Source organism: Pyrgilauda ruficollis, unplaced genomic scaffold (genome assembly GCF_017590135.1).
Source record: "Pyrgilauda ruficollis isolate IOZ18807 unplaced genomic scaffold, ASM1759013v1 scaffold28, whole genome shotgun sequence".
NCBI lineage: Eukaryota > Metazoa > Chordata > Aves > Passeriformes > Passeridae > Pyrgilauda > Pyrgilauda ruficollis.
In genome coordinates, this window is record NW_024524155.1 from 3557328 (window position 1) to 3581361 (window position 24034).

The 24034-nt window shown below is 44.2% G+C and overlaps 2 protein-coding genes across 2 annotated transcripts; one reads left to right on the plus strand and one right to left on the minus strand.

The window, feature by feature from the left end:
* Positions 1-8355: 8355 nt before the first annotated feature.
* Positions 8356-17820, minus strand: TMED8 (transmembrane p24 trafficking protein family member 8). The gene is made up of 6 exons (XM_041471989.1): positions 17523-17820; positions 16447-16525; positions 14042-14171; positions 12994-13132; positions 12429-12728; positions 8356-10980 (listed from the first exon to the last, which is right to left on the minus strand). Exons 1-6 carry the CDS (start codon positions 17599-17601, stop codon positions 10763-10765), a joined length of 945 nt encoding a protein of 314 aa, XP_041327923.1. The 5' UTR covers positions 17602-17820; the 3' UTR covers positions 8356-10762.
* A 119-nt stretch (positions 17821-17939) lies between these two features.
* SAMD15 (sterile alpha motif domain containing 15) lies at positions 17940-21335 on the plus strand. Its single transcript, XM_041472024.1, has 3 exons — positions 17940-18098; positions 18255-18353; positions 20304-21335. Exons 1-3 carry the CDS (start codon positions 17940-17942, stop codon positions 20568-20570), a joined length of 525 nt encoding a protein of 174 aa, XP_041327958.1. The 3' UTR covers positions 20571-21335.
* Positions 21336-24034: the final 2699 nt, after the last annotated feature.

The following is a 24034-nucleotide window of genomic DNA, read 5'->3' on the forward strand; positions in this document are numbered from 1 at the left end:
GCCCCGGCACCCCCCGGCCCGGCGCCACAGCTGCGGAGGGGCCCGGCCGGGCCCGCCCTGCCCGCGCTGGGAGCGCCCGGGGCGCGGCCATCCCGGTTAGGGGCGGTGCCGGCCGCAGCCCGGCCCGGGCGGGAGGAGGCCGGGGCAGTGGGGCCGGCTGCTTGGGGCTTGCGAAGCCCGGACCTGCCTTGCCTTCGTACTAAATGAGGCTCTATCGAATCCCAGAATTAATTAGGTTGGAAAAGACCTCTGAGATCACCGAGAGCAGCCAATGACTGAACTCCACCATGTCAACTGGACATGGGCACTACACATCCAGTCTTTCCTTAAACACCTCCAAGGGTGGTGACTCCACCTAAACAACGAGCCTGAACAACCCCAGGTCCCTCAGCCACACCTCAAAGAACTTGTGTTCCAGACATTCACCATTTCTAGAGCCCAAGCCACATGACCCTTTCCAGAGAGGGATAATTTGCTTTCTGATTCCTAAATGATGGTATCTGTACACATTTCTTGTAGCCTTCATGAAAAAGAGCTGGTGTGAACTTTGCTTCTCTACTCTGCAATCAGGGCTCATATTAAAGGTAGGATGGTGGCAGATACTCGTTAAACAGTAATTACACGTGTGTGTGTGTGTGTGTGTGTGTGTGTGTGTGTGCATTGAAGGTAGGATGGTGGCAGATACTCAAACAGTAATTACACGTGTGTGTGTGTGTTACTACAGAGGCTCCACTCGGTAACTAATACCACCTGTATAACAATGAGTAGCTCTGCTAAGCTTAAAACTGCTGTTGATAACCAAACACTACCAAAAGCAGTGACAGGACTTCAGCAGCCAAAGTACAATATTCTCCCTATTCAGCTGAAACAGGGAAGAGCCACTTCCCTGGCAGAGGCAACAAAGCCTGCTGCAAGGCCTTCATGGAGCACCTCATGATCAGTGTTACTGCTGCAGCCTATCCACAAATGTTAGAGAAGGGGGGAGTGGCAGAGTGGGGGTGGAACTTCCAGAAATGGGAAGAACTAATGTGAAATTTTGCATCACTTCCCTGCATCCCCACTGTTTTCCTTAGTTTTCCTCTTGGCTGTATGCCCCAGCCAAACACAAGGATGTATCGTGAGTGCATCACAATAAAGTAGCTGTAGCACTGTTTCTCTTTGGTGGTCTTAAAATGCAATGAAACATCTTTAACGTGGCAGAATCATCTATCCTTTGAATCAGCTTGGTTTATGATTGCTCCTGCCCATCAATGAGTTTATAAAAGTGCTTCCAGAAAACTGAACCTCTGCAGCACTGGTCCTGCCAAACTTAAAATGAGATAGACGAGAAAAGATGACTCCCACTACAGGCATCATTCCTCATTTTGACCAGCAAGTGCTTCTTTCAGGATATGTAAATAGAGCCTTTGTAGTATGATAAAGCTGAGGGGCAAAGCAGCTGTGAGGAGCTGTAAAGGGCAAACACTTTTCTGTAGACAATTTAATGAGTATCTGGTAACTGAAGAGATGTTTCTAAATCCTCCAGACTGAAAGCTGAAGTAACAAAGGAGCTAGGGGATCTCTGCAAATGGAGGTGACGAGTACCAGTATGAAGAACTGGAGGATAAAGTATTTAAGGTGTACCTATGTCCATCATATGAGCTTGGCTACTTGCTTGTTCCTCTCCTATTCCTCAAACATTCAGTACAATCTCAAGAAAAATATTCCAGGAAGTCATTTTAATAGACAAAAGATTTCCTGGCTGGAACCATCATCATGAGGTGACAACAGAGCATTTTCCTCTCCATTTGCATCAGAATCTCCTGTACACTGCAAAGTATATTTTGTGTATTTGCTTCTTCTTTGGTCCTAAAACTAACAGTATTCTTGTTTTGTTGGAAGGTCTGTAGCTGAATTTTTCATATCAAGATATTCACTTGCCTTAAACAGAAGACAAAGTTCTTAGTTGCATAGTGAAAAGTTTATTTAAAGGGAGTAAGTTCCAATATATTATTACAAATCAACCACAACACATCAAATATAAACAATACAAACCAATTGTAGAAGGAATGCAAGCACACTATAAATATAGCCTTCATATGTGCCTTTCAGAAAGAGTCCAGTGACACATTTTGTTAAAATATCCTCTTCTCTATTTAAAACTCACCTCTTGGCGAGCACATGGAAAGCAAACAGTTGGTGCTGAGAACTCAATTTTGAAATCACAGGACATCAAAAATATTCACATCACAGAGGTAAGGACTGACAAACAACCGTCACAGTTCACAAGAACATAGGTCTGAAAAGGTTATGACAAGCTACAAGGTGCTCCCCATTGAAAGCCTGTGCTAATGGCTTGGAGCTGTGAGTGGAAAGCAGCCTGCTTCCCTCTGAGGAGAGCTGTCCCCAGGGCATCTTGGAGGTTGCAGGGAGGCCATCTCCAGCTATTTATAATTTCCAAACATGGCTCCTAAATGTCAAGGTCATTATTTGGCAAGGTGTCCTTAGCTCTGAATTTTGGGGCTGGCATCCTGCTTCTTGGCCAAGGGATTTGACTCACCAGTCCAGATAGGTTTAAAACAGATAACCCTCAGTTGGATCAGAAAATTCTTCCTCTCTCCCTTCCCAATAAAGGGATGATTCTGACAAAGCAACATGTAAAATCCAGAATGGAACCCAGAAAAGCCAAGGAACTCAGATCCACCATCCATCTGGCCTGATGCACCTTCAGCTGCAACAGCACCATAGTTTTGGAATAAGTAGCCAGAAACTCTCTCCAGGCAAATGTGGACTATCCCCCCAGAGCACTCTCCTCCTTGTAATATATGTCTGAAGTCTGCTGTTTTATGTACCTTTTAAAACTTTATTTAGTTGGTATTTACTGCAAATCAACTTCTTTAGATAAATGCCTTAGCACTTTGACACCTGCTAAACTCCTGTCTTCTTTCACAGTCTAATTAACAATGTATTTAACACAATCAGTTCCCAGTTTTTCATTCTGCCAGTTGTAAATTTCTCATTCATCTACATGATATTGTCACATCCAATATTTTCCCAGATATGAGAAAAGGAGAAATGTTTTTTTCTTTTACACTTGTAAATATAAAAAACCCCTAAACAAAAACTTGTTACTTTGGTCTCTCATCCACACTCAATATGCGTAAGCACACACCACTCACAACTCTGGATTTCAACACTCTTTTTAGAGAAAATTATGAATGGCCATAATAAACACAGAAACACTCTTTTATGTCTATCTAGTGTTCCTCTGGTCCTTGGGTTTAGTGTCAGCGTATCAAAAGGAGCAGTTCTCTGTTGTTCCCAGACATCTGACAGTAGCATATGAAGGCAAAGAATGTATGGCACCAGGAAATTCAAATACCATTGCACTACTCATCTTACAGCAACAAGGTGGTCTATGAACAGATTAGATCTCCAGGAACAGCCTAGAGGGGCTCTCCCTGCCTAACCTTAGCAAGTACCACCCCCTACCCAAATGGGCAGAGAAATTAAAAGAAATCTCTTGTATTAATGACACCTATGGTTCCCATTTCAGACATGCTGTTTGTTCCTAAGGCACCTTGTGATAAATCCTCTGTAGAGTGGCTTTAATAGGGGTAGTGAGACAAGAAGGAAGAGTATAAGCAGTGGGAATGAAAGTGAACTCAGTTAGGGATTCATTCTCCCCCCTAATTCCCCACAAGAACAAAATCTTTCAGCAGCTAGACCTGTAATAAGGTTTACCTCAAATTCACCTCACCAGGTCCAGCTCCACAATAACTGACCCAGTGCAGGCCATAGCTGGAGGTTACATGCACACACAGGCACAAGGAGATAAGCTGTCAGGGTAGAGCCACAAAGAAAGGCATGTGGCTGCCTTCTAGACTCAGTGCATAGTAACTTGACTTTCCTAGCCCTGAAGTCAGGGAACTAAGCTCTTCCTCTTAACACATTTTCATCTTACTTGTTTGTGCATATGAAATGGGTCCCAAGCATTAATTTGCTGCAAGCCTGTGTCTGACACCAGTAACCTTTCCTGAGAACATGTATTACAGGCCTCCAAAGGGTCTGAGTAAATGTAAGCAGTACCAGTAGTGGTCCTTGATTTAAGCAATTTTAACTCTCTGAACTCCTGCAGCTACATTACACCCAAAGCAAAAAAGAGGAAAAACAATGGAGAGCTTATTACCTTTTCTGACATAAAAAATGTCCAACAGATTAGTACCATTTTTATAACTCAACACTCATCCAAGGTAATTTTTATACAAGTCCTTTGCTACAGGATATATCTCTGACTGAACATGTAAATTTTATTTAGATCTAAATTATATTCAAAACAATATGGGAAACAATTTTGTGCTTTCACAGAAGCAAACTCAAAATGCAAAAGAAACTTCTTCCTTAATTTAGCTTTATGAATTTCTAAAGACAATTTAGAGGGAAAGGAAACATATATTTAAAAACCTGTTTGAAGGCTTCCTTCCACAGAAATAAAAAATGTTGCTTTCCTGAGGATTAATTTCCCTCTCTGAAGTGCAACTGCATTTAAACTTTATTTTAATCTCTTGACCCAAGGTATAATTCCAAAGATCTCTATTTAAATAAGAAGGGTTTCCATAATTGCCTAAGCCAGCTAGCAAGATTGAATACAAATCCAGGAAATATACCAAACTGAAAAAATTACACATGCAAAATAAGATTATTTCTTTGAAACAACTTTGGGTTTGATATTGAACAGGAATGGCTGCTGTTAATCACTAGCCACACAGTCAAGATTTGGATTTATCAGAAAATTATAAAAACTGTGTATCCTTCCAAAAAGAAGTTGTCACTTTGATAATGAATGCTAGTTGAATACCTGAGAAACAACATACTTGTATAATGTGGAAATATAAAAAAAACAAACAAAAAGAGGAATTATCCTGTACGACTGTGAAGCTTTCCTGAAGATTAAATATTCCTAAAACTATCTTGTGTTCATAAAAGATACCAGATACTTCTGGGAAACTTAAGCAGTGAAACAACACACACCACATACTTTCAGTTCCGCTGCAGCAGCCTGTCTGTGAGCAGGATGCATTTGCAGGCTGGGCACATACTCATTGGGATGACATTCCACATTCTACGCTGCTTTTGGGCTTAAGTCAATGAGACCAGGCAGATGGGCACAGTTCCAAAAGAGTGACCCAAGCCTTGTTAAAGATTGGTCCACACTTCAGAAAGCAAGAACTGAACAATAGGTTTGCCATCTACAGTGCAATTTATCTTAACAAAAACCTTAACTAATGGCTGGAAAACTGGGACATACTATCTGTATGTCAGCAAGTGATCAAAACTGGTTGTAAGGCAGGTTTTGTGATCAAAACCACAGTATAGTTTTAAATGGAGATGACCCACTAGCCTGCAACAAGCTGTGCAGCTGAGGATCAATAATTCTGGAATATCTCACGTGCATATCGGTCAGAGTTCCCTTCAACATAAATAAATCCTAATTAGAAAGTGGAGTAGGTGCCGAATACTACATCTTATGTTAACCACACACACACAGGGTTCTCCAGATCTCAGCCAAGGACCAACAGCAATCATTGAGTGGGGCAGTGCTGACATTCTGGTCAGACTGAAGGATCTATTCCATCTTCTTCTCTTTAGTGCCTCGGGTGACAGTGTGCTCTCCCCTCCCACTTCTGCTTGAGCAATAGCCAGCCACCAGTGGTGGGAGGGAGGACTGTATCTGGCTTAAGTTGGACTCTGAGAAGACAGATAAGAACACAATAGTTAAGGGCCATAAGTCTTGCTCAACAGCTTAGGGTCAGTTGGGCACAAGGAAACCCAAAATACAGCCTGTATGGAAAAATGACTGTAAGTCAATCATCTTACGCTAAATAGTGGACAGAGGCTGTTACCCTCTCCTGCATGGCAGTACGCTGTGCCCCAGGAACTCCACTCAACTAGGGATGCCTCTTAGGGTTAACTTCTTGAGGCTGAGAGATTCCTTGCTTAGGAATTCTCAAAGTGCTTAAGAGCATACAAAACTTTGAAATCTCAGCTAAGTGAGATACAGGATTGACAGTGCACATAATCCTTTAGATGTAAACTGCTGGCCAAGTCTGGGACTAAGGCTGGATCCAGACACACCTTAATTCCCCTCAGGAAAGGAGTTTAAAAAATAAGGGGGTCCTTTCTGAACCTCATGACTCAGCAGAGGGTCTCCCTGACAGTTTTGTCTGACCCTGTCATCTATGCAGTATACCTTGCCATCATGTCTTGTTAAATTACTGTCACATTTACTCATAAAATCATAGAATGGTTTGGATTGGAAGAGGACCTTGAATATCATCGAGTTCCAACTGCTTTCCCATGGGCAGGGACACCTTCAACTAGACCAGGATGCTGTACCTGCAGGGTTGTGTGGCAGACAGGTTACACATGCTGGGGTGCTGTACCCGTGCTGCTGTGTGTGCAGATGAGTTACACAGCACTGACCTGAGTGGAGGGTGGGAGCAGCCTTTAGAACACAGGGAGAGCCGGGCATGCTGTGCTGCAGACACCGCTGCCTGCAGTGCCTCATGAGCCCAGGTGCACAGCGCTCCGTACAGGTGTACTGCGGGGCCGCGTGTCCTGCCAAGGCACGAGCATTTCTGCTGTTCCTGGCACAGCCCTGCTTTACAGGCCTCGTCTGTCCAAGCATTTTGTACCATATGTGTGTGAGCTGACTGACATGACCGATGCCTGCCATCTGAATGATGCCTCATTAATCTTTTTGTCACATTTTTAATCAGTAATTTTCATTATTCACAAACCAATACTTTAAAAAGGGTGGGGGAGTAAAATCCCCAAACATATTTGCTTGTGATTTGCTTTTTTAACTCAACTCTCCTTTAAACCAGAAGCTGTTATGAAAGGATACTGTCAACTGCAGAATGTGATGAGTAACTAAGGTGGCCTGAGCTGCAGAAGTGTCTTCATAATACTCAACTGCTACTGCTGGATTTGGTTATCAGCTTTTTAAGGAATTACTTTACTGTATGGGTATGAGTAGTTGTCCAAAATATAATGAAACTGTTACTGTGTTTAGAGTGTTTCTAGAGGTTTCAATAATTCAGATTTTATTAACAATGACAGTTTCAATAAACTTTTAATGAAATGTTCATTTCTTTTATAAAACAGCCTATGAAAAAAAATCTCATTTCTTAAAACCAGTTATTTAAACACTTTTCTGAGTCTAAAGGCCTGAAGAGCCTGGCGATTTTTGAGAATTTCTAAAATTTCTGTCTGAATGTGAATTATTGTGTGTATCAGATGTACATATGAATTATACTGTGTATCAGATAGATAGACCATAATCTGTAAGGATACAGACCCTTTTCCCTCTATCTCATAAGACTCACTGAAGCTGGAAAAGAAGTATAGTCCCATCTCCTGACAATTTGGGACAGTTAATTCCAGCACTGAACTTATTTTCAGAGACTGGCTTGTGTTGTTAAAGCATTTACTAAATAAACTTGCCATTTCCCTCTTGTTGGTATCTTTTACTTCCTACATCATCTGTTTGAAGAAAATTATTAATCTAATCCTCTACTGTAAGTTTCTACCTGATGCAGTCTTTTAGGTAATGGATCTAACTGAAATTCCATAAACTTGGAATTTGGACAATTTGGAGTTCATAGATTGACTTAAAGCTTGTACCCACTTTTACAAAAACACTTCCCTGACAAGCATTGAGTGATGAACAAAAGTATTTTTTCTAAATTAACAACGTAAAAAATAATGTAAGAAACAATCTAGTGAAACCTCTAAGGAAAATGTAATTCCTATTTTTTATTTCCTTCAACAGTCCTGCAGAACTTCACCACTGAGTTTCAACACCACCAAGTTTTCCCAGAAGCTGCAGAACAGCCTGAAGAACCCTGGCATTGACCACACATGCATGTGGCTGATCTTATTACTCTGAGACATGACCAACTTCTGTATTTTATGTGCAACTTCTGGCACTGGCCCATAGTGTTTTCTGTGTGATCATAAATAGTTTTACGGTGTTTTCCAGTGACTCGGTACAAAAGGTTCATAGAATCATAGAATATGTTGAGTTGGAAGAGGCCCATCACGATAATTTAGTCCAGCTCCTGTCTCAGAACACCCCAACAATCAGAACATGTGCCTGAGAGTGTTGTCCAAACACTCCTTGAACTCTGTCAGGCTTGGTGCTGTGACCACTTCCCTGGGGAGCCTGTTCCAGTGCTCAACCACCATCTGGGTGAAAAACTTTTTCCTTATACCCAACCTAAACCTCCCCTGACTCAGCTTCATGCCATTTCCTTGAGTGCTGTCACTGGTCACAAGATTGAAGAGATCAGTGCCTGCCCCTCATGAGGAAGCTGTAACTGCAGTGAGGTCTCCCCTCAATCTCCTCTTCTCCAGCCTGAACAGACCAAGTGACCTCAGCCACTCCTCCTATGACTTCCCCTCCAGACCCTTCACCATCCTTGTGGCCCTCCTTTGGATGGTCTTTAATGGCTTAATGCCTTTTTTACAATGGGGTGCTAAAAACTGCCCCCAGCACTCGAGGTGAGGCTGACCCAGTGCAGAGCAGAGCAGGACAATCCCCTCCCTTGCCTGGCTGGCCGTGCTGTGCCTGATGCACCCCAGAACAGGGCTGGCCCTCCTGGCTGCCAGGGCACTGCTGGCTCATATTCAGCTTGCCATCAACCAGGACCCCCTGGTCCCTTTCTGCAGTGCTGCTCTCCAGCCTCTCATTCCCTAGTCTATACAAAACACACCAACTATGAAATGTCATTAAATTGATGTTTTATATCAGCAAACATATTACTACTTCTCTGTTAGAAGTGAAGTGTGTCAACTCCATCAGCAATATCTAGGAACTTGATAGACAAAGGATGAAAAAAAATCTTATCTAAATTGCTCATGCCTGATTCAAGTGCTGTAGAAAGGCCACAGGATGGTTCTTCATTTCATCCATGGGAGGTTAAATGAAGGAATAGCCCTCTCCAAGCTGCTACCTGAAAGAGCATCTTGCTCTGATAGATACCAAGCCCTACTCTTCTGTCTCCCTGTGCTTGACCTGCTTGAATAAAGCAGCTTTGCAGTTCCCCCCACCATGGTGAACACACTCTCTTTTGAGAAAGGTGGCTGTTTTCTCCCCTTCTCAGGGCCCAAAGCAGCAATAACTCTGCTCCTTGCCCACTCCCCCAGAAAGTCACTGTGTTCCAAGCAGTGCTCTTCCAATTTCCACTCCTCCTGCTCAAAGCTTGGGCTGCTCTATTGTAAACTGACTGCTTCCTCTCTTACCATTTTGACCTACTAAGTGCTCTGGAGCAGTGAATCAGTAAGCAGAGATACTTAAAAGTAAGCTTGAATGTAGAGCAAATTGCACAGCATTACAATATACCCTTAATAGGAAATAGGCAGCCCTCATACGAGAGCAGAATCTTTGGCTTTAACTACCCCAAATAATTCTGTCCATCATTTCCTCTCAATAGAAGGAATGGACCAAGTAGAGGTGCTTTACCTGGACAATTTAAAAATAAAACTCAGAACTTTTCTAGTATCACTATGGAAAGTCATTTTGTGTCTCTGCAAAGAGGTATCAAAATGTAAATACAGCAGTATTCTTAGAAAAGAGAATGATTTCAAGTTAAAAGTATTAAAATAAACAACAGTTACAAATAAACATGTTTTAAAATTCATCTCCGATGGATTAACTTCTCCTTGTTCAACTCAGCCACTACTTAAGGAGAAGGTGAAAACTAATACCATCACTAGTCACCAAAACATGCCAAGGAACTTCCTAACAATACCTTTGCAACAGCAATAGCAGCTGACAAACTGCATTTCTCTGGGAGCCTTTTCCTTGCTACATATGGTTGCAATACCAGTGAACCAACATCCTGCTACTAAGAAATATTTCCTGTATATTTATTGGTTGTATTCCAACCATTCTGTATTCATTTAGCATGGCAGTAAGTAACCTCCTCTGCTTCACATCTGGATTAAGAAAAAACTTCTGGTAATCACTGAGGTTTTAATCATCTACATATGCCTACAATCAACAGATATAACATTCAATTCTTAAACTGTAGACAAGCTTTCCTATGGACTATGAGGTGTGCACCCTGCTCCCACCCCCTGTTCAAACATGAGCTGTGACTGCTATTTGGGGCCCACCTGTTGTAGCACTGCCAAGCCACTGCAGCATGGGCTGCTGCTGGCCAGCTGCACTCCCAGCCACTCTCATGAGTGAAGGAAGCACTGGCTGCTGGTGACTGTAGCGATGGTAGGTGATGGGGTTGCCCTGGCTAAGTGACAAGCCAGCTGTGCTTCTGGCTCACTGAAGCTAACAGCTGCCCTCTAGTGATGCAGATGCAGCAGGAGAGTTGGAAAAGTTATTCACAAAACAGTAACATTATTTTCACTTCATTTTGTACCAGCACAACAGATCAGAACCACAACCACCTGAACGTGGCTTCTGGGCAATTGCCAGCTGTGACTTGAAGGCCCAGCCCAATGCCTGCACGGAGCAGACCTCCCAAAGTTTTAGAGAAAGAGCAGCTGCCTGGGAACAACCAGGCAGTCACAACTACCTTTCTCCCCTGTGACAGTGGGGAAGAAGGGTGTGGGGGGAAACCAGTTCACATCCAAAGGAGAGCTGGCAGAATTGCACCGTGGTTCTGTCACACAGCAGCGCCCGTCAGGCAGTACCAGGGCTGGGTGGCAGCCTGCTACACTCACCATCCCCTGCCTGCCATCCTTGCCCCTTCCCTCTTCTTCAGCTAGTGTAGTAGATGTGAAAGAACAGGGTCTTATTGCGGAGCAGAGAGTAGGAGTTATCAAACTTCAGCAGGTAGATGCCCTCGCCCGGGTACTCATGGCTGCCTGCCTGCACCTCGCGATGGCTGTTCCTGCGGTACACAGGCATGACCTCTCCATAGCGGTTCCGCAGATAGCTTTTGGAACCCCGCTCCACATCGCCTACAGGGGACAGTCCTGAATGGGAGACAGGAGACAAGTAAGTGGCCAGAACCACTGCATGATCCAGAAAAAGACCAACAAGACCAGAACGCAGCACAGACATGCAGCTATAAGGAAGGCTAACAGTGATAGCATTACCCTGAGCATCTCCTCAACTAATTATGCAAATAATTCCCACAAAGTCCAGCCTTCCTTGTCAAAAAAAGGTCATACCAAGCTTTCTTGGGAATACTGATGGGACAGTATTTATTAGCCCACCAGCTCAGTCTCCTCTCTTTTTTAGCTTAGACACCTCGCTGCTTTTATACACACAACAGCAGTCCTGGGATATAGACTTGAAGCAAAGAGAGGCAGGAAAGCTCTTAGCTGTTACCTCATAGTGTCTATATCCTCAATTCACTTCTCCAAGAGGATTCCTCATAAAGGAACCTACCCCTGCTTACAGGGCCTGCAAAATTCAGACACAAACCTCCCAGCTACACTGGTCACACATACACTGAAGTCACAGAACAGGCAACATTACTGTGTGTTTCCTGAGTAGAGTGACACAGGTAGCAAACATTTCAAATACGGTCAGAAGGAGCTACTGTTATACTGGGGAAAAAAGAAAACGAAAAAACCAAAAAACCAAAAAATCCCTGCCCAAAGAACGACAACAAAAAACATCAACCCCCCAAAAAACAGCAAATAACAAAACCAAACAAACAAACAAAAAACTAAACACCAATCAACCAAAAAAAAAAAAACCAAAACAAAAAACCAACAAACAAACACCCAAAAAAACCAAACCCCAAAAGAAAACTCTTCTTTCCTCCACTTACCACCAGAAATTTCGCTGAGAATCTAACAAAAACAGTCAGGTTAAAATTTCAGACTTTAACCTTTTTATCATCTAGAAGATGACTGAGTGAATTCTGATTTTATTTTTCCATGTGTTCAATTTCAAGAATGCTCTTGGAGAAGACAGCCATATGCTGAAGCAGGAAGGGCCAAACGCTTTCTTATCACTCTAACCAAGAACCCAATAGGCTGCAGAGATAGCAAATGGGCTGACTAAACAAAGCAGATGGAAATTGTAGCATCTGACCCCAAAAAAACCAAACCCCAAAATAAAAATCTTCTTTCCTCCACTTACCATCAGAAATTTCTCTGAGAATCTAACAAAAACAGTCAGGTTAAAATTTCAGACTTTAACCTTTTTATCATCTAGAAGATGACTGAGTGAATTCTGATTTTATTTTTCCATGTGTTCAATTTCAAGAATGCTCTTGGAGAAGACAGCCATATGCTGAAGCAGGAAGGGCCAAACGCTTTCTTATCACTCTAACCAAGAACCCAATAGGCTGCAGAGATAGCAAATGGGCTGACTAAACAAAGCAGATGGAAATTGTAGCATCTGACAGATATGCTCAGCAGCATGGCAACAAGCAACACAAATGAACCTTTATAAGATCTGCACTAACCTTCAATTTCCTCATCCTCCTCTTCGTCCTCCTCATCACTGGATTCACTGACCTGAACAGTAATGGCAGTACTAGTAACTGTGGTCCAGTCAAAATAGACTCCAAACCCAATGTCGTAGTCATCCGTAGCAAACTCCCAGCAAATGCATTTCCCGTCAGGATGGGTTGGCACACGGACTGTCACCACCTCGCCTCGCTTCACCACCATCCGGCCATTCTTCTCCTTTCCCATCTTGGCTTTGAATTCCTTCATCTTCTCAGTGGTCCACATGGTGGGTGCAGCCAGAGGTGGAGGCTGAGCTGAGACAAGGGAAAAGTTCACAGGCTTCCATGACTTTTCACTACTGACAAACTATTACCTGAAAACAGTGAAGCTATTTCTGGTAAGGGGCCTGCGTTCTGGGGCCTGCTCCCAAAAGCCCTAGATGCAAAGTTTTTCCACTCACTAGCCAGAAGCCCAAATTTCCAGCAGGAATTAGAACTATCTCCAGGACAGTCTCTGCTCTTCTAGCCAGGTAGGCACTCAAAAAATCACCCAAACAAGAGTTCTGCCTTCAGGACTCACCTTTTCTCTGCTCCCCAAGGAGGTCTGCAGTCTCCAGCTCAGCTGAAAGGATATCCACAGCACCAGTGTGATCTGACTGAATCATGACTATATCCCCTACTCCCTGAGGTACATGGTAGTTGGTTAATCGAACAGCTTCCTGCACAAAGCACATAAGAAACATTGTCACAAAGACCACCCTGGTTAAAAAGTCTCTGCCTAGGTTTGAAACAACTCAGTAGTAACTCAGACATCTTTATGAAACCAAGTCAGACCTGCAGAAGCTTCTACTATTAGTGTAGGCTAGCTCTGAGACACCTCTCAACATTTGTTTCCCCCACTGCACCAAAGTAATCATACTTTGAAGTCAAATGCTGCATCAGTGTCACAAATTTCACTCCCCTTGGTCTCCCAGGGAGTCTTGGGCAGTCACTTTTTGCACTTGCATCAGAGTTAATTGTTACCCCTCAACAAAGCAGCAGCCTTACAGATTTAGCTGACTATTCTTGGAAAAAATTCACAACAGTCAATCTCTCTAGGGAGAGCCTTTCAGCTCTGTGTGCATCTAGACTACAGCCACAATCAAACTGCCATTGCTGCATCCTAGTTAGAAGGCCATCTGGTTCACTCTCTTCTCATATATGAAAACTTGCAGGTCCTGAACTCGGTGTCACTTGCACAGGTTTCCCTGACTCTATCTGTAGGGCACACAAATTTGCTGCTCACAAGAAGAAACAAGGGATTTCAGTTCCCTCTTCCATAAATCCACAAGAATGGAATTTCCAGAAGCATCAGATAAGAGGAGAAGGTGACAATTACCTTGAAGCCTCAGTGAGCAAGGAAGCAAGGACTAGCTGAAGACACAAGAGGGATTTTCCAAATTAGACTGATACCATTTATCTCCCACTAACGTACAGGAAAAAAATGTAACTGAATCTTTGTTAATACAACTTTTATCTTAACACAACCCTTCGAGCCTCAGTCCCACAGTGGCAAGCATAGTAGTGGAGTGGGAGAACTGTTGCTGCACTTCTGTCTTCATTCTCAGACATAAGAAACATCCATCTACCTTTCTGAGAGATTGGATTTGGTCAGGCAGCTTCTCTTCTTGTTCAGCCACTTTCTGGTCACCCAGAGTGCCAATTTCTGCCTTCGAATGCTCTGTTGTGTCTGCACTCATGCACGCCCCAGCCTGTAACCTTTTGGAGGAAGAGAGCAGTCAATTCAGCACTTGCACCCAGGGCACAGCCAGCAGAGGAATCACTGCTCTGGAACTCAAATTCAAATGAGCTGAAGGAACAAGCTTCTGTGGTCAGCACCTGCCAACTGGACAAAGAATCCCTGCCCACCCCAGTCCTGCCATCTCTGCATGATTGCTTTCCATGTGAGCCAGGGGGAGCAACTTCCAAGGGATACTCCATATTTACCATCTTTTAGAGGGCAGAAATTCACTGCACTCACCCCATGCTGGCTCACCAACACTATACTAAGGACAGACATCAGTAGCAACTTTTCTGCCCAAGAAAGGACAATTTTTTTGCCAGCTACTGCATGGCATCTGCATACTGCCTCAGAGGTCAACTGGATCGGTGAAAGAATTCAGAACAATTTTGACAGTCATCCTGAGAATGCCATCTATTTAACTGGCCTGTTATGCCTTTCCTACTAGCACTCCCAACAGATACAAGGAGCACCCAAGTGTCTGTCTGCCATGTCCAAGTACACCCCACAGATAAGCAAGCAGTAAGACATACAATGGGCAGCACAATAACTTAAGCAAAGAGGTCTGAGTACTGCACTGTAACAAAAGAAAATGGACATGCTAAAACAAGAATGGTACATAGCAGGAAAAGCAGGAAAAGAATGGGCAAGAAAGGAAACATTGCTGGAGGGTTTTCTTCTAAATTATATTTTTTTAATTGCTGCATGTTGTCTATAGGTAGACTTATAGTCCCAAATGAACTCAGATGCCAGAAGAGTGTCCTGGCACATTCTGCATCTACAGAGAAGACTTGAACAGGGCAAATGTGGCTTTTGTTTTCAAATTGTTACTCCTATGGCACTACAGAATTTATCCAGAAACAAAGTCATTTTTTACTTATTTTCTCTCAACATTGTGATTTCCTTTTGTAGAATTGGCACGATAGACCAGAAGGTCTGTAAGAACAACTCAAACAAGATGAACAGCAAGTTCACAAAATGGCAGCAGATGGATGAGATAAGAAGGATATTTGGTGGGAACAATTTTTTAAAGGAAGAATTCTTGGAGTTCTATGCTATCATTTTCCAGCCTGTTTGCATTTCAGTTTAGCAGTTGTATGAACACACCTAGATGGGCTATTTGGTCATTTGCTACCACAGGTGCACACATCTGCTCAAAAAGCTCTCCATCAACACAAGAGCTTACAGGCTGGGAATTTTTTCCTCTAGATACCACTGATACCTAAGACTCTCACTGAAAGATCAGGAAGAGCTTTACAGGCAGACTTACAAAGACACAGTTCAGCTGATTCCTTCTCACACAAACCTTTTGGACCAGCTCCATCCCTTTCAAAGAAGATCGAAATTAAGACAAATTAAATAGATAATGTCCACAAGTATCTATCATCTACTTTGGCTATTTTGCTCACAGTCTGTATTAATCTCTTTAAAGAAAATTCGAGGATATAATAAAAATATGTAAGAACCTATTTATAGTCAGGAAGTCTGATAGAGATGTCAGCAGCATCAAACCAAGATGGCATCAAACTGCTGTTTTGGTAAGAAGGGTAGTTTGATGTGGGTTCTTTTTTTCCTGGATTTTTTCATTTTTTTGATGAAGGTGTGGTTTACCTACTGTAATTAACTCACACATTTCTAAAACTGTATCCTGTGCAACAAATGTATAATGGCAAATGAAACTGCACTGCATAGTGTTAATGCTTGTAGCCAATTAAATTACTTGACCACAAACACCACATGCCCAGCTGGTACCAACAAGCCAAGCATCTGATAACAGGGTTGATCAGCAGGATTAATGGAGAGACACAGAAAACAAACGATGAAGAAAAAAGCCAAAATGTTGTCAAGAAAATAGTAAAAGGTATTTTCTTGTACAGCTTCCACCAGATTTACAGACAGTAGGCATGCTCAATTATTAAAGTATTTTCCAGATAGAATATAAAAAATTTTCTCCTGAAAATGTACTAGCTCTAATAATGGATTATAAAACCGCACAGGGTTCCTTTCAAGCTGAATGACTCTGTGATTTGAATAGCTGAGCCATGAACTACATTTCACGAGCTTTAAAACACCTTAAAGCCTGTAAGAACAGACCCTCCCATACTGATTCTGGTATATACTGTCCCAAAGCAGACAATTCAGTCTCCAGTCCCTTCTTTTTACCTGCGTAGAACAAACTGCCATACAGAAGAGGGCACAGGAGAGAAACACTGTCATGCATGTGGGCCACAACACACAAAAAGGTTTTCCTACCTGCTCTGTGAAGTACTGGATTCCAAAGAATCAACTAGCTGATCTGCAGGCTCTGTCTTTTGGGCTGAGTCTTCATTTTCTAACAACAAACAGAATATAGGAAGAAAAGGTGAAATAAATGTTGGTGTTTATAATACACTGGCAGGAAAAAAAAAACCAAACCTGCAGCCAGCACTCAGACAACGACAAGGTCACACAGCTGTGGAACAAAGACCTGTGCCAACCAGTTTTTCGTGTTATGAGCTGTATCTAGAACCTTGTGGAGCAAAGATTTTTAATGACCTCAACCCTAGGAAAGGGAGAACAAAAATCTTGGCATGTTTTTGGTGTGAAGCCATTCTCAGAAGCAGGGTTCATTCAGGAACTACTAATCCTAGCTTTGCTTTAGAAGGACAGAACAAGGCTAAATTTCATCATGTAAAGCTGAGCTGACAAAGCCCTGGAAAAAGCAATCGTGCAGCAGTTCACAAAGGGCACTGACGAGATGGAAGTGCCTAGGTCAGGGCTAAAAGGACCGTCTGTAAAGACGGCTCCTGGTCTTCCCCGGGTCTCCCGAACTCAGGGAAAGCCCTGTCCCCATACGGGTGCGGTACGTGCTCCCCAGCCCTGCTCTCCGCTCGCGTTAAGGCGGTGAACAGGGCACGGACGAGTTCCAGCTTCGGCGGCTGCCGATGCCCCTCGGAGCCGCTGGCCATTCCCAAGAGTCAGAGCTCCGGCCCAGGGGCACGCAGCCCAGGGCACGGTCCAGCTCCCGGCTGGACGGGGCCTCTGTCGCCGGGGAAAGCACAAACTCCATCAATCCTCGCTCTTCCCGCCGCACCGGGAGGAACTCTTGCTGCAGCTGCAGGCGCCCGAGCGGCAGGTGAGCAGGTGAGCCGCGCAGAGAGCGCAGCCCGGCCCTGCCGCTGAGCCCCGGCACCGCCGCGGCACCGGGACCGCGCTGCCGCCGCAGGGAGCTCCTCCCGCCAGCGCGGCTCCTCCGGCAGAAACGGGCAAACCCACCACGTAAAGGGAACTCTCCCCGTAAGGCCAGCGCTCAACACGCGCCGCCGGGCTGCCCCCTGCCCTGCCCGTACCTGCGGGGCCCCGGGGCGCGGTGTCGCCGCCCGGGAGCTCGGAGCGGCAGCCGGCGGCGGCGGAGAGCGCGTCCGACATGGGCACGGCTCGGCGGGCGGCCGGAAACACCCGAGCGTGGCCGGAGAGGGGCGGCCGGAAACACCCGAGCGCGGGAGGCGGAAACTCCCGAGCGAGTGCGTGTGAGCCGGGCCGCAGGGAGATGGTGGCGCCTCGGTGCTCATCCCTCAGCCTCCCCTCTCGCCAACGCAGCCAATCAACATCTAGTTCTGCAGAGCCGCGGGGCGCGGGCGGCGGTGCAGGCGGACAGCAGGGAGGGAGTGGCGGAAGGGGGAAGGGGCGCACCTCCAGGAAGTGGTGGTTGCCACGGTAACAGGTCCCGGAAAGACGCGTTGCCGCGGTGGCCGGGGACGGAGGCGATGGAGCCGCGCCCGGGTCCCGCGGGGACCGGAGTGGCTGAAGGGCCGCAGCCTGAGCCCGAGGGCGCGGGGGGACCGCGGTCCGTCTGCCCCTTCCTGACCTGGAGCGCCGAGGAAGTGGCTGAGTGGGTGGCGCAGCTCGGCTTCCCCCAGTACGAGGTGCGGGGCTGCCGGCCCGGACGGGAAACCCCCGCCCGCGGCGGCCCTGAGCTCGGTGTGTGTGTGTGTGTGTGTGTGTGTGTGTGTGAGCGTGAGAGCGGCAGGGGGGCGGCAGGGCACAGGGCGATCCGCCTTTCCCTGCGCTTCCCTGCCCAGGAATGCTTCAGGGCCAACGGCATCAGCGGCCGCCGCCTCATCCACGCGAACTGCTCCAACCTGCCCGCCATGGGCGTCACGGACTTCGGCCACATGCAGGTGCAAAAGGGCCACTCGATTTTATTCCTTCTTTTACGCTTTGCTGGGCACAAACAGGAGCTCTGTCTCTTCCTCGTTTTATGAACATGTAATTGGTCTTTTTCCTTTCAAAGCTACATATTTTCTTCAACAAATGCTGATAGTTAAGGCTGAATTTCGGGGCTACAGTCTGGCCTTCCAAAGCTTCCTAAAAGTTCAGAAAATCAACAAATTGACTTCAATTTCATTACCCTCTTTTCCTCCCCTAGTGGAAACCACAGAGGGACTGCATTTACAGAGCTAATTAATCTGTTTTGCATCACAATTTTAAGTTGCTTTCACCAGAAGGCTCAGGTAGAAGTTCAAACCAAGAAGAAAGAAGAAGCTCTATGCTGCAGTGACTAGACACCGTTTATTTTATTCTACAATACCAAAATGCAATTTCACCACAGTTCTGTCTGGCTGCACAATCTTAACGGTTTGTTTGAAACTAAATATGCCACTAACACCATTAACTAGTGCCATGACTTTTCCTGTTGTTTTGACAGAAAGGCATCAGTTTAACACTAAGTTTTTCAGACAGCAAACCCTCACAAATATTTCTGGTACAAGGAGATAGAGACTATAGTCCTTTGTGCTTTCAAAAAGTGGAGCAATTGTATATGCTTTTTAAGCCTCACCCTCGTAGTGGAATATAGGGATTATGTATGGTGTTAGTCCAGCTGCTGAGTAATTGTAGGCCATGGGTTAGATATATCAGCTGTGACCCATTCTTCCTCTTGTAGGAACTGAAATTCCTCTAGATAAGCAATAAACAGCCGGGACACTGCCACAAGCTTGGAAGTGAGACTTTGTCTCAGTAGCGTTTTCCAAAGCTTCCAAGTAAATTGGGAACATCTCACAGATTTCAGTGGAACCTACACACTCTCAAAGGTCATTCCCTATCCTGCCAGTTATTTGTGTTTTAAAGAACTTTATTCTGACAGAATCCAAGTATGCAGAGCTCTGCAGGATGTGGCCCTTTGGGTCTTTCAGGAAGTGTCTACTAGAGCAGGTGAAAAGTTAAAACCGCAATTTCCCAACAAGAAATATAAACAAAAGGCTGTAAGCAGTTGAAACTGATACAGTTACTATGGAAATAAGAGTGATAGCATCAGCTCAGTGAGACGGAAACTGCAGTTTTGGGGAAATGGCAGTTTGGTAGAGATTACACAGATAATTATGTGGAAGCTATGCAGCATGGACAAGTGACTACTGCTGGTTTTAATCCCATTGTACTGGTATTCTAAATATCAAAAGCACTTAAGAGTCTGGTGTTCTTTTGTTATCACAAAAAGTATTCAGAGTCAAGCTAAAGTTGGGGGAAGGTTTTGAGCAAATACCGTGAAAGATCAGTAAAACCTTGCAAATTGTATTTTGAAGTTTCAATCAAATTAGATAGTTAAATTCTTAGAAGTTGCTTCAAAAACAATGGTAAGGCTCTGCTCACTCAGTTCCAGGTCCTGCCATCTCAGACAACCATGCACTCATCATTTTCTAAATGAATGATATGACTTTTTGCTAATTATTCTTTACACCTTTGTGTAGATGGAAATTTGCATTATAATTTAACAAACAGCAATGATTTTGTATTAAGCAGAAGAGACTGCAGTTCATTTATCCATAACTTGTTTGTCCTTAAAGTGCAAGGATGAAAGCAGAGCTATATTTATGCCACTAAGAGACCAGATGTGATGCCATCCCTGATAATAAATCTGGAGAGAAGGTGATATGCACTGCTTTTACAGTGTCACATGGAGCTTATGAATTCAGATCCCCCTTGTGTTGTGTTGTGTTCAAGCATGAAACTGTACCAAAATTCAGAATATAACTTGTTTTTCCTGCTGCTCTGACATGGAACGGATGGTTTTAGCTGTTGCCTGATTGTCTTGGTTTGAGAAATGAGAATTCTGGTGTATTCTTGTATTTCAGGAAATTTCACGACACGTGCGAGAGCTGCTGGGGATTGAGGAGCCTCTCTTCAGCAGATCCATTGCCCTCCCATACAGAGACAATATGGGTCTCTTCCTAGAGAGAAAGGCACCAACAGGAGAGAAAGCAGATACCCTCACTTTCTCACAGTTTATCCAAAAAGCAGGACTGGAGCCCTACACTACAGCTCCTTCTTTGCAAGGATCCCAGACCGTGGTGGGAGTGGATGCTCTCCCTGCATCACAGGACATGCAGAGGCAGAATTAGAGATTCATACTGCATTTTTGCCTTTGTAAGAAGCCCAGCAGCCACAGCAGACTGTACCCTTGTTACCTTGCAGATTGTTCAAGGAGGTATAGTTCCACCTTTTCACAATTACAAAAAATTGTGCACTGCACTGCCACTGCAACTCTCAGACATCTTATTACACCAAACCCATTCCCACATTGTCTCTTTTCTGCAATACTTCATTTGCTTGCAGGAATTAAGTGAAGTGGAGGTTGTAGATCAGACTGTACCATTGTCTGTTTTCCACTTCTGCTTCACAGATGATTAAAAGAGACCAAAACCACAATCAAAGACATATTTTAGGCACAAGTGATTGATAAGAACTTCCGAGATGCTCAAGTGAATAGATTTCTCCCAGGCTTCAGTGTCTGCAGACTGGGCTTGCTCTGAAACCCAGATAAATGGCATATACAATAGCTGGTGTACAGGTGTGGTGACAGCTGCTATCAGCAGCCATAATTAAGCAAGGGGTCTAGGTGCAACATGCATAACTAATCCTTGGCCACAGAAATGATTTCCTGTGAGGCAAACCAGGAAGGCAGTGTTTTATCATGGTAAACAGTACTGAAACACATGATAAATGGTGGCAGAAAGTACAAAAGAATACTGAACTAGAGAATTTAGGGAATAAAAATTGCTTTGTCCTGGATTTGGACAGAGTATCCAGTTACCTGCATTTCCTTGAAGGACATATCATATAGTCTGTGATGGTGAGGGTGGGGTGCATTATCACCAACAAGGAAGTAGAAGTGCTGATGAAAGCCTGGCTCAACAGAAAGAGCAGTCCTGACTAAATCATTAGTATGTTGTCAGGATTCAATGGCTTTCTCAAGATCCCTCATGGGGAATAAAAAAATTTTTAAAAAAAGACTGGGCCTGATCCTGTTTAGTTTGTTACACCAAAGCTGCAGCCACTACAAAATAACTGTAATTTGGTTTTTTAATTCAGTTTTGTATTGAAGCTCCGATAGAAACACAGTGAAACTGAAGCAGTGCATAGGCCAAGAAGACTATGTAATAAGCAAATTCAGACCAAAAAAATGCTCAGGCAACCAGGGATAAGCAAGTTTGCTGAGCAATGTAGAGACTGAAACTCATAAAAGAAAATGCATAAGGTTATTGGCTGGAATAGTTTAAAGTCTGAGAGTTTACAGTGCTGGTTCTTGCACTGTTTAGTCCCATGGAAAGGCTGGGATGAGATCTCAGCAAAGCATTCCTCATGGGCTTCATTATGGTTTGTGAAGATTTAGAATCATACCCAGCATTTTCTTCTGGAATTTCTGAGAAACTGTTGGAAGCAGCTGTGGATAATGGAGACTTGTCATCCAGTATCACACTAGGCTCCACTGCAGCTGAAGTGAGAGATGTCTTGGTGCTGACCAGCCCACATGGCTTTGTAGGACAGTCTCCAGAGGGTGCCTGTACAGTAGAGTACCAGGCATCAGATGGCACCAGACAAGCTCTCTCTTTTCCAGCAGCTGACTAAAGAGAGACTTTCTCAGTGACACAGCTGTCAGGTCAAACCAGGGGAAGGTTCTGGGAAGGGAAAACAAGTGGAAACATTTACTGGCAACAACTGTCCAAAGCAGTTTGCTAGTAGTGTAATAAATAGTGGTGTTCTTCAGTGTCTGACTACAGGACTCCTTCTTGGGTCTTTGAGAAACCATCAAACTCAGAGACTTGGATATAAAATGTTGCAGGCATCACTTGGTCAAGTGAAGTAAAACTGAGACTAATGGCTCTAGAATAGTCCTGAAAAAGCAGGAATGCTTTCCCTCAAGCAGCCTTCCCATCTTAACATCCTCAATAGCCCAGTTCATGAACTGTCATAAGATCATTATCCCCAATATCTCTAGATATTCCCATAGGATTTTTTTTTTTCCATCCAATGCCCTAGTCTTGATCAGTTGCTTCAGACAACCCTGATAAGTAGGATCTAGGGACAAAATAACTCAGTCCAGGTCTTCTGTTGCTAATACATTGTCTAAGGCAGTTCCTGGGGCAGAGATGTGGTCCTAAGGACAGCATAGAGTTCAGCACCTTCCAACCCAACAAGGCAGCCCATGCTTTATGTGAGATGAGGCAAGTTGCAAAGCAGAGACAAGAAGTGCCTCAGCATTCAACTGTCTTTCTCCTCTTGAGTAATTAAAGAGGCAAATCTTTGCTGACAAAACTTGCACACAAAGCTGGGCAGGAAGGTTTTTGCTCTGCACAGATGGAGCAGCATTCAGGAAAGCTGGTCATTGCTTAGTTTCAGTACCTTCTGGTGAGGCAGATTCTGTCACATGATGCTGTTCAGGCCTGCATAAAAAATGACCACCATCTATTCATGGAATTTTATTTTCTTTGCAGGATGAACAAAAATCAAGTATAAATTACCAGTGTGCACACAGATGTGAAGATATATTCTCATCTCACAGTGCTGGGAGGAATCACACTGACAACCAGATGTTTGGTTTGAAATCTCTGATCGAGGACCATTTTAGGTGAGGGATTTTAAAATTAATAGTAACAAGTCTAATATAGCTTGTATTTTATGTAGCTCATAGTAACTGAGTAACCAGCAGTCCTTGACAGGCTGCATATAAAGTCGTACAACCATTCTGCCATGATGGCACGGTGAGCACCAGGGGTGCTTCAAGCACACTCAGCAGCGCACTAATTACAGGATGGTTGTTCGATGTTTCGGGTCCCCTTTGGTAGAAACAATGGGTTCGAGTTCCATCCAGTGGTAAAACCCAGAAACTGCAGGTTTGAGTCCTGCAGTAAATCCGGTAGTGAAAGTGTATGGTGAAAGGTGAAGTTTTTTTAGGCCACATGTAAGTCAGTAAGTTAGCAGCTTTTATGCTGGAGTTTGCTCAGATGCTTTGAGTTCTTTTAACTCTAAGGGAGTTGTACGAGTTCAATGCAGTATGTGAATATTTTGTGTGTTAAGAAGAATGAGTTACGTGTTGAGTCTGCCAGCATAAAAAAAAATTGGGGCCACCCATGACATAAAGCTTGTTTGCTCAAAAATTGGTTTTGATAAATGTATAAATATGTGAAAATCTTGTACAGGACATGTGCAGTTGGAATGATTTTCACTGCACATCCTGGCAGAATAAAGTAATGCAGCTCACTGACATCTCAAAGGTAGGGTCAGAGAGTTTAATTTCTTCCTGAGTTTGGTGACAGTTCCAGGCTCTGAAATGCCATGGTCCATTTTTCTTGAGGGGAGGGATGGAGGTGTCAAGGCTGTACACAGTGACAGGACAAATGACAGCAGACGGACAGCATGCATGACAGGAGGCAGCAGAGGAACACAATGTCCTCCCAGGCCACCACCTAAGCATTGCTATAGAAGTATGTAAAGCTCTGCTTCTGCAGGGCTATTGCACTAAGCAAGGTGAAAGAGACTCAAAAGCTCAGAGAGACAGCAGAACTGATGAACCAGCACACCTCTA

Bases quoted from the DNA above. Each gene is read 5' to 3' on its own strand.
- TMED8 (XM_041471989.1), bottom strand. From the start codon at position 17,601: ATGTCGGACGCGCTCTCCGCCGCCGCCGGCTGCCGCTCCGAGCTCCCG. The intron at 16,526-17,522 runs GTACGGGCAGGG...GTTTGTTGTTAG, and splicing joins CGCGCCCCGGGGCCCCGCAG to AAAATGAAGACTCAGCCCAA. The intron at 10,981-12,428 runs GTTAGTGCAGAT...TCTCCCATTCAG, and splicing joins GGAGGATGAGGAAATTGAAG to GACTGTCCCCTGTAGGCGAT.
- SAMD15 (XM_041472024.1), top strand. From the start codon at position 17,940: ATGGAGCCGCGCCCGGGTCCCGCGGGGACCGGAGTGGCTGAAGGGCCG. The intron at 18,099-18,254 runs GTGCGGGGCTGC...TTCCCTGCCCAG, and splicing joins TCGGCTTCCCCCAGTACGAG to GAATGCTTCAGGGCCAACGG. The intron at 18,354-20,303 runs GTGCAAAAGGGC...CTTGTATTTCAG, and splicing joins CGGACTTCGGCCACATGCAG to GAAATTTCACGACACGTGCG.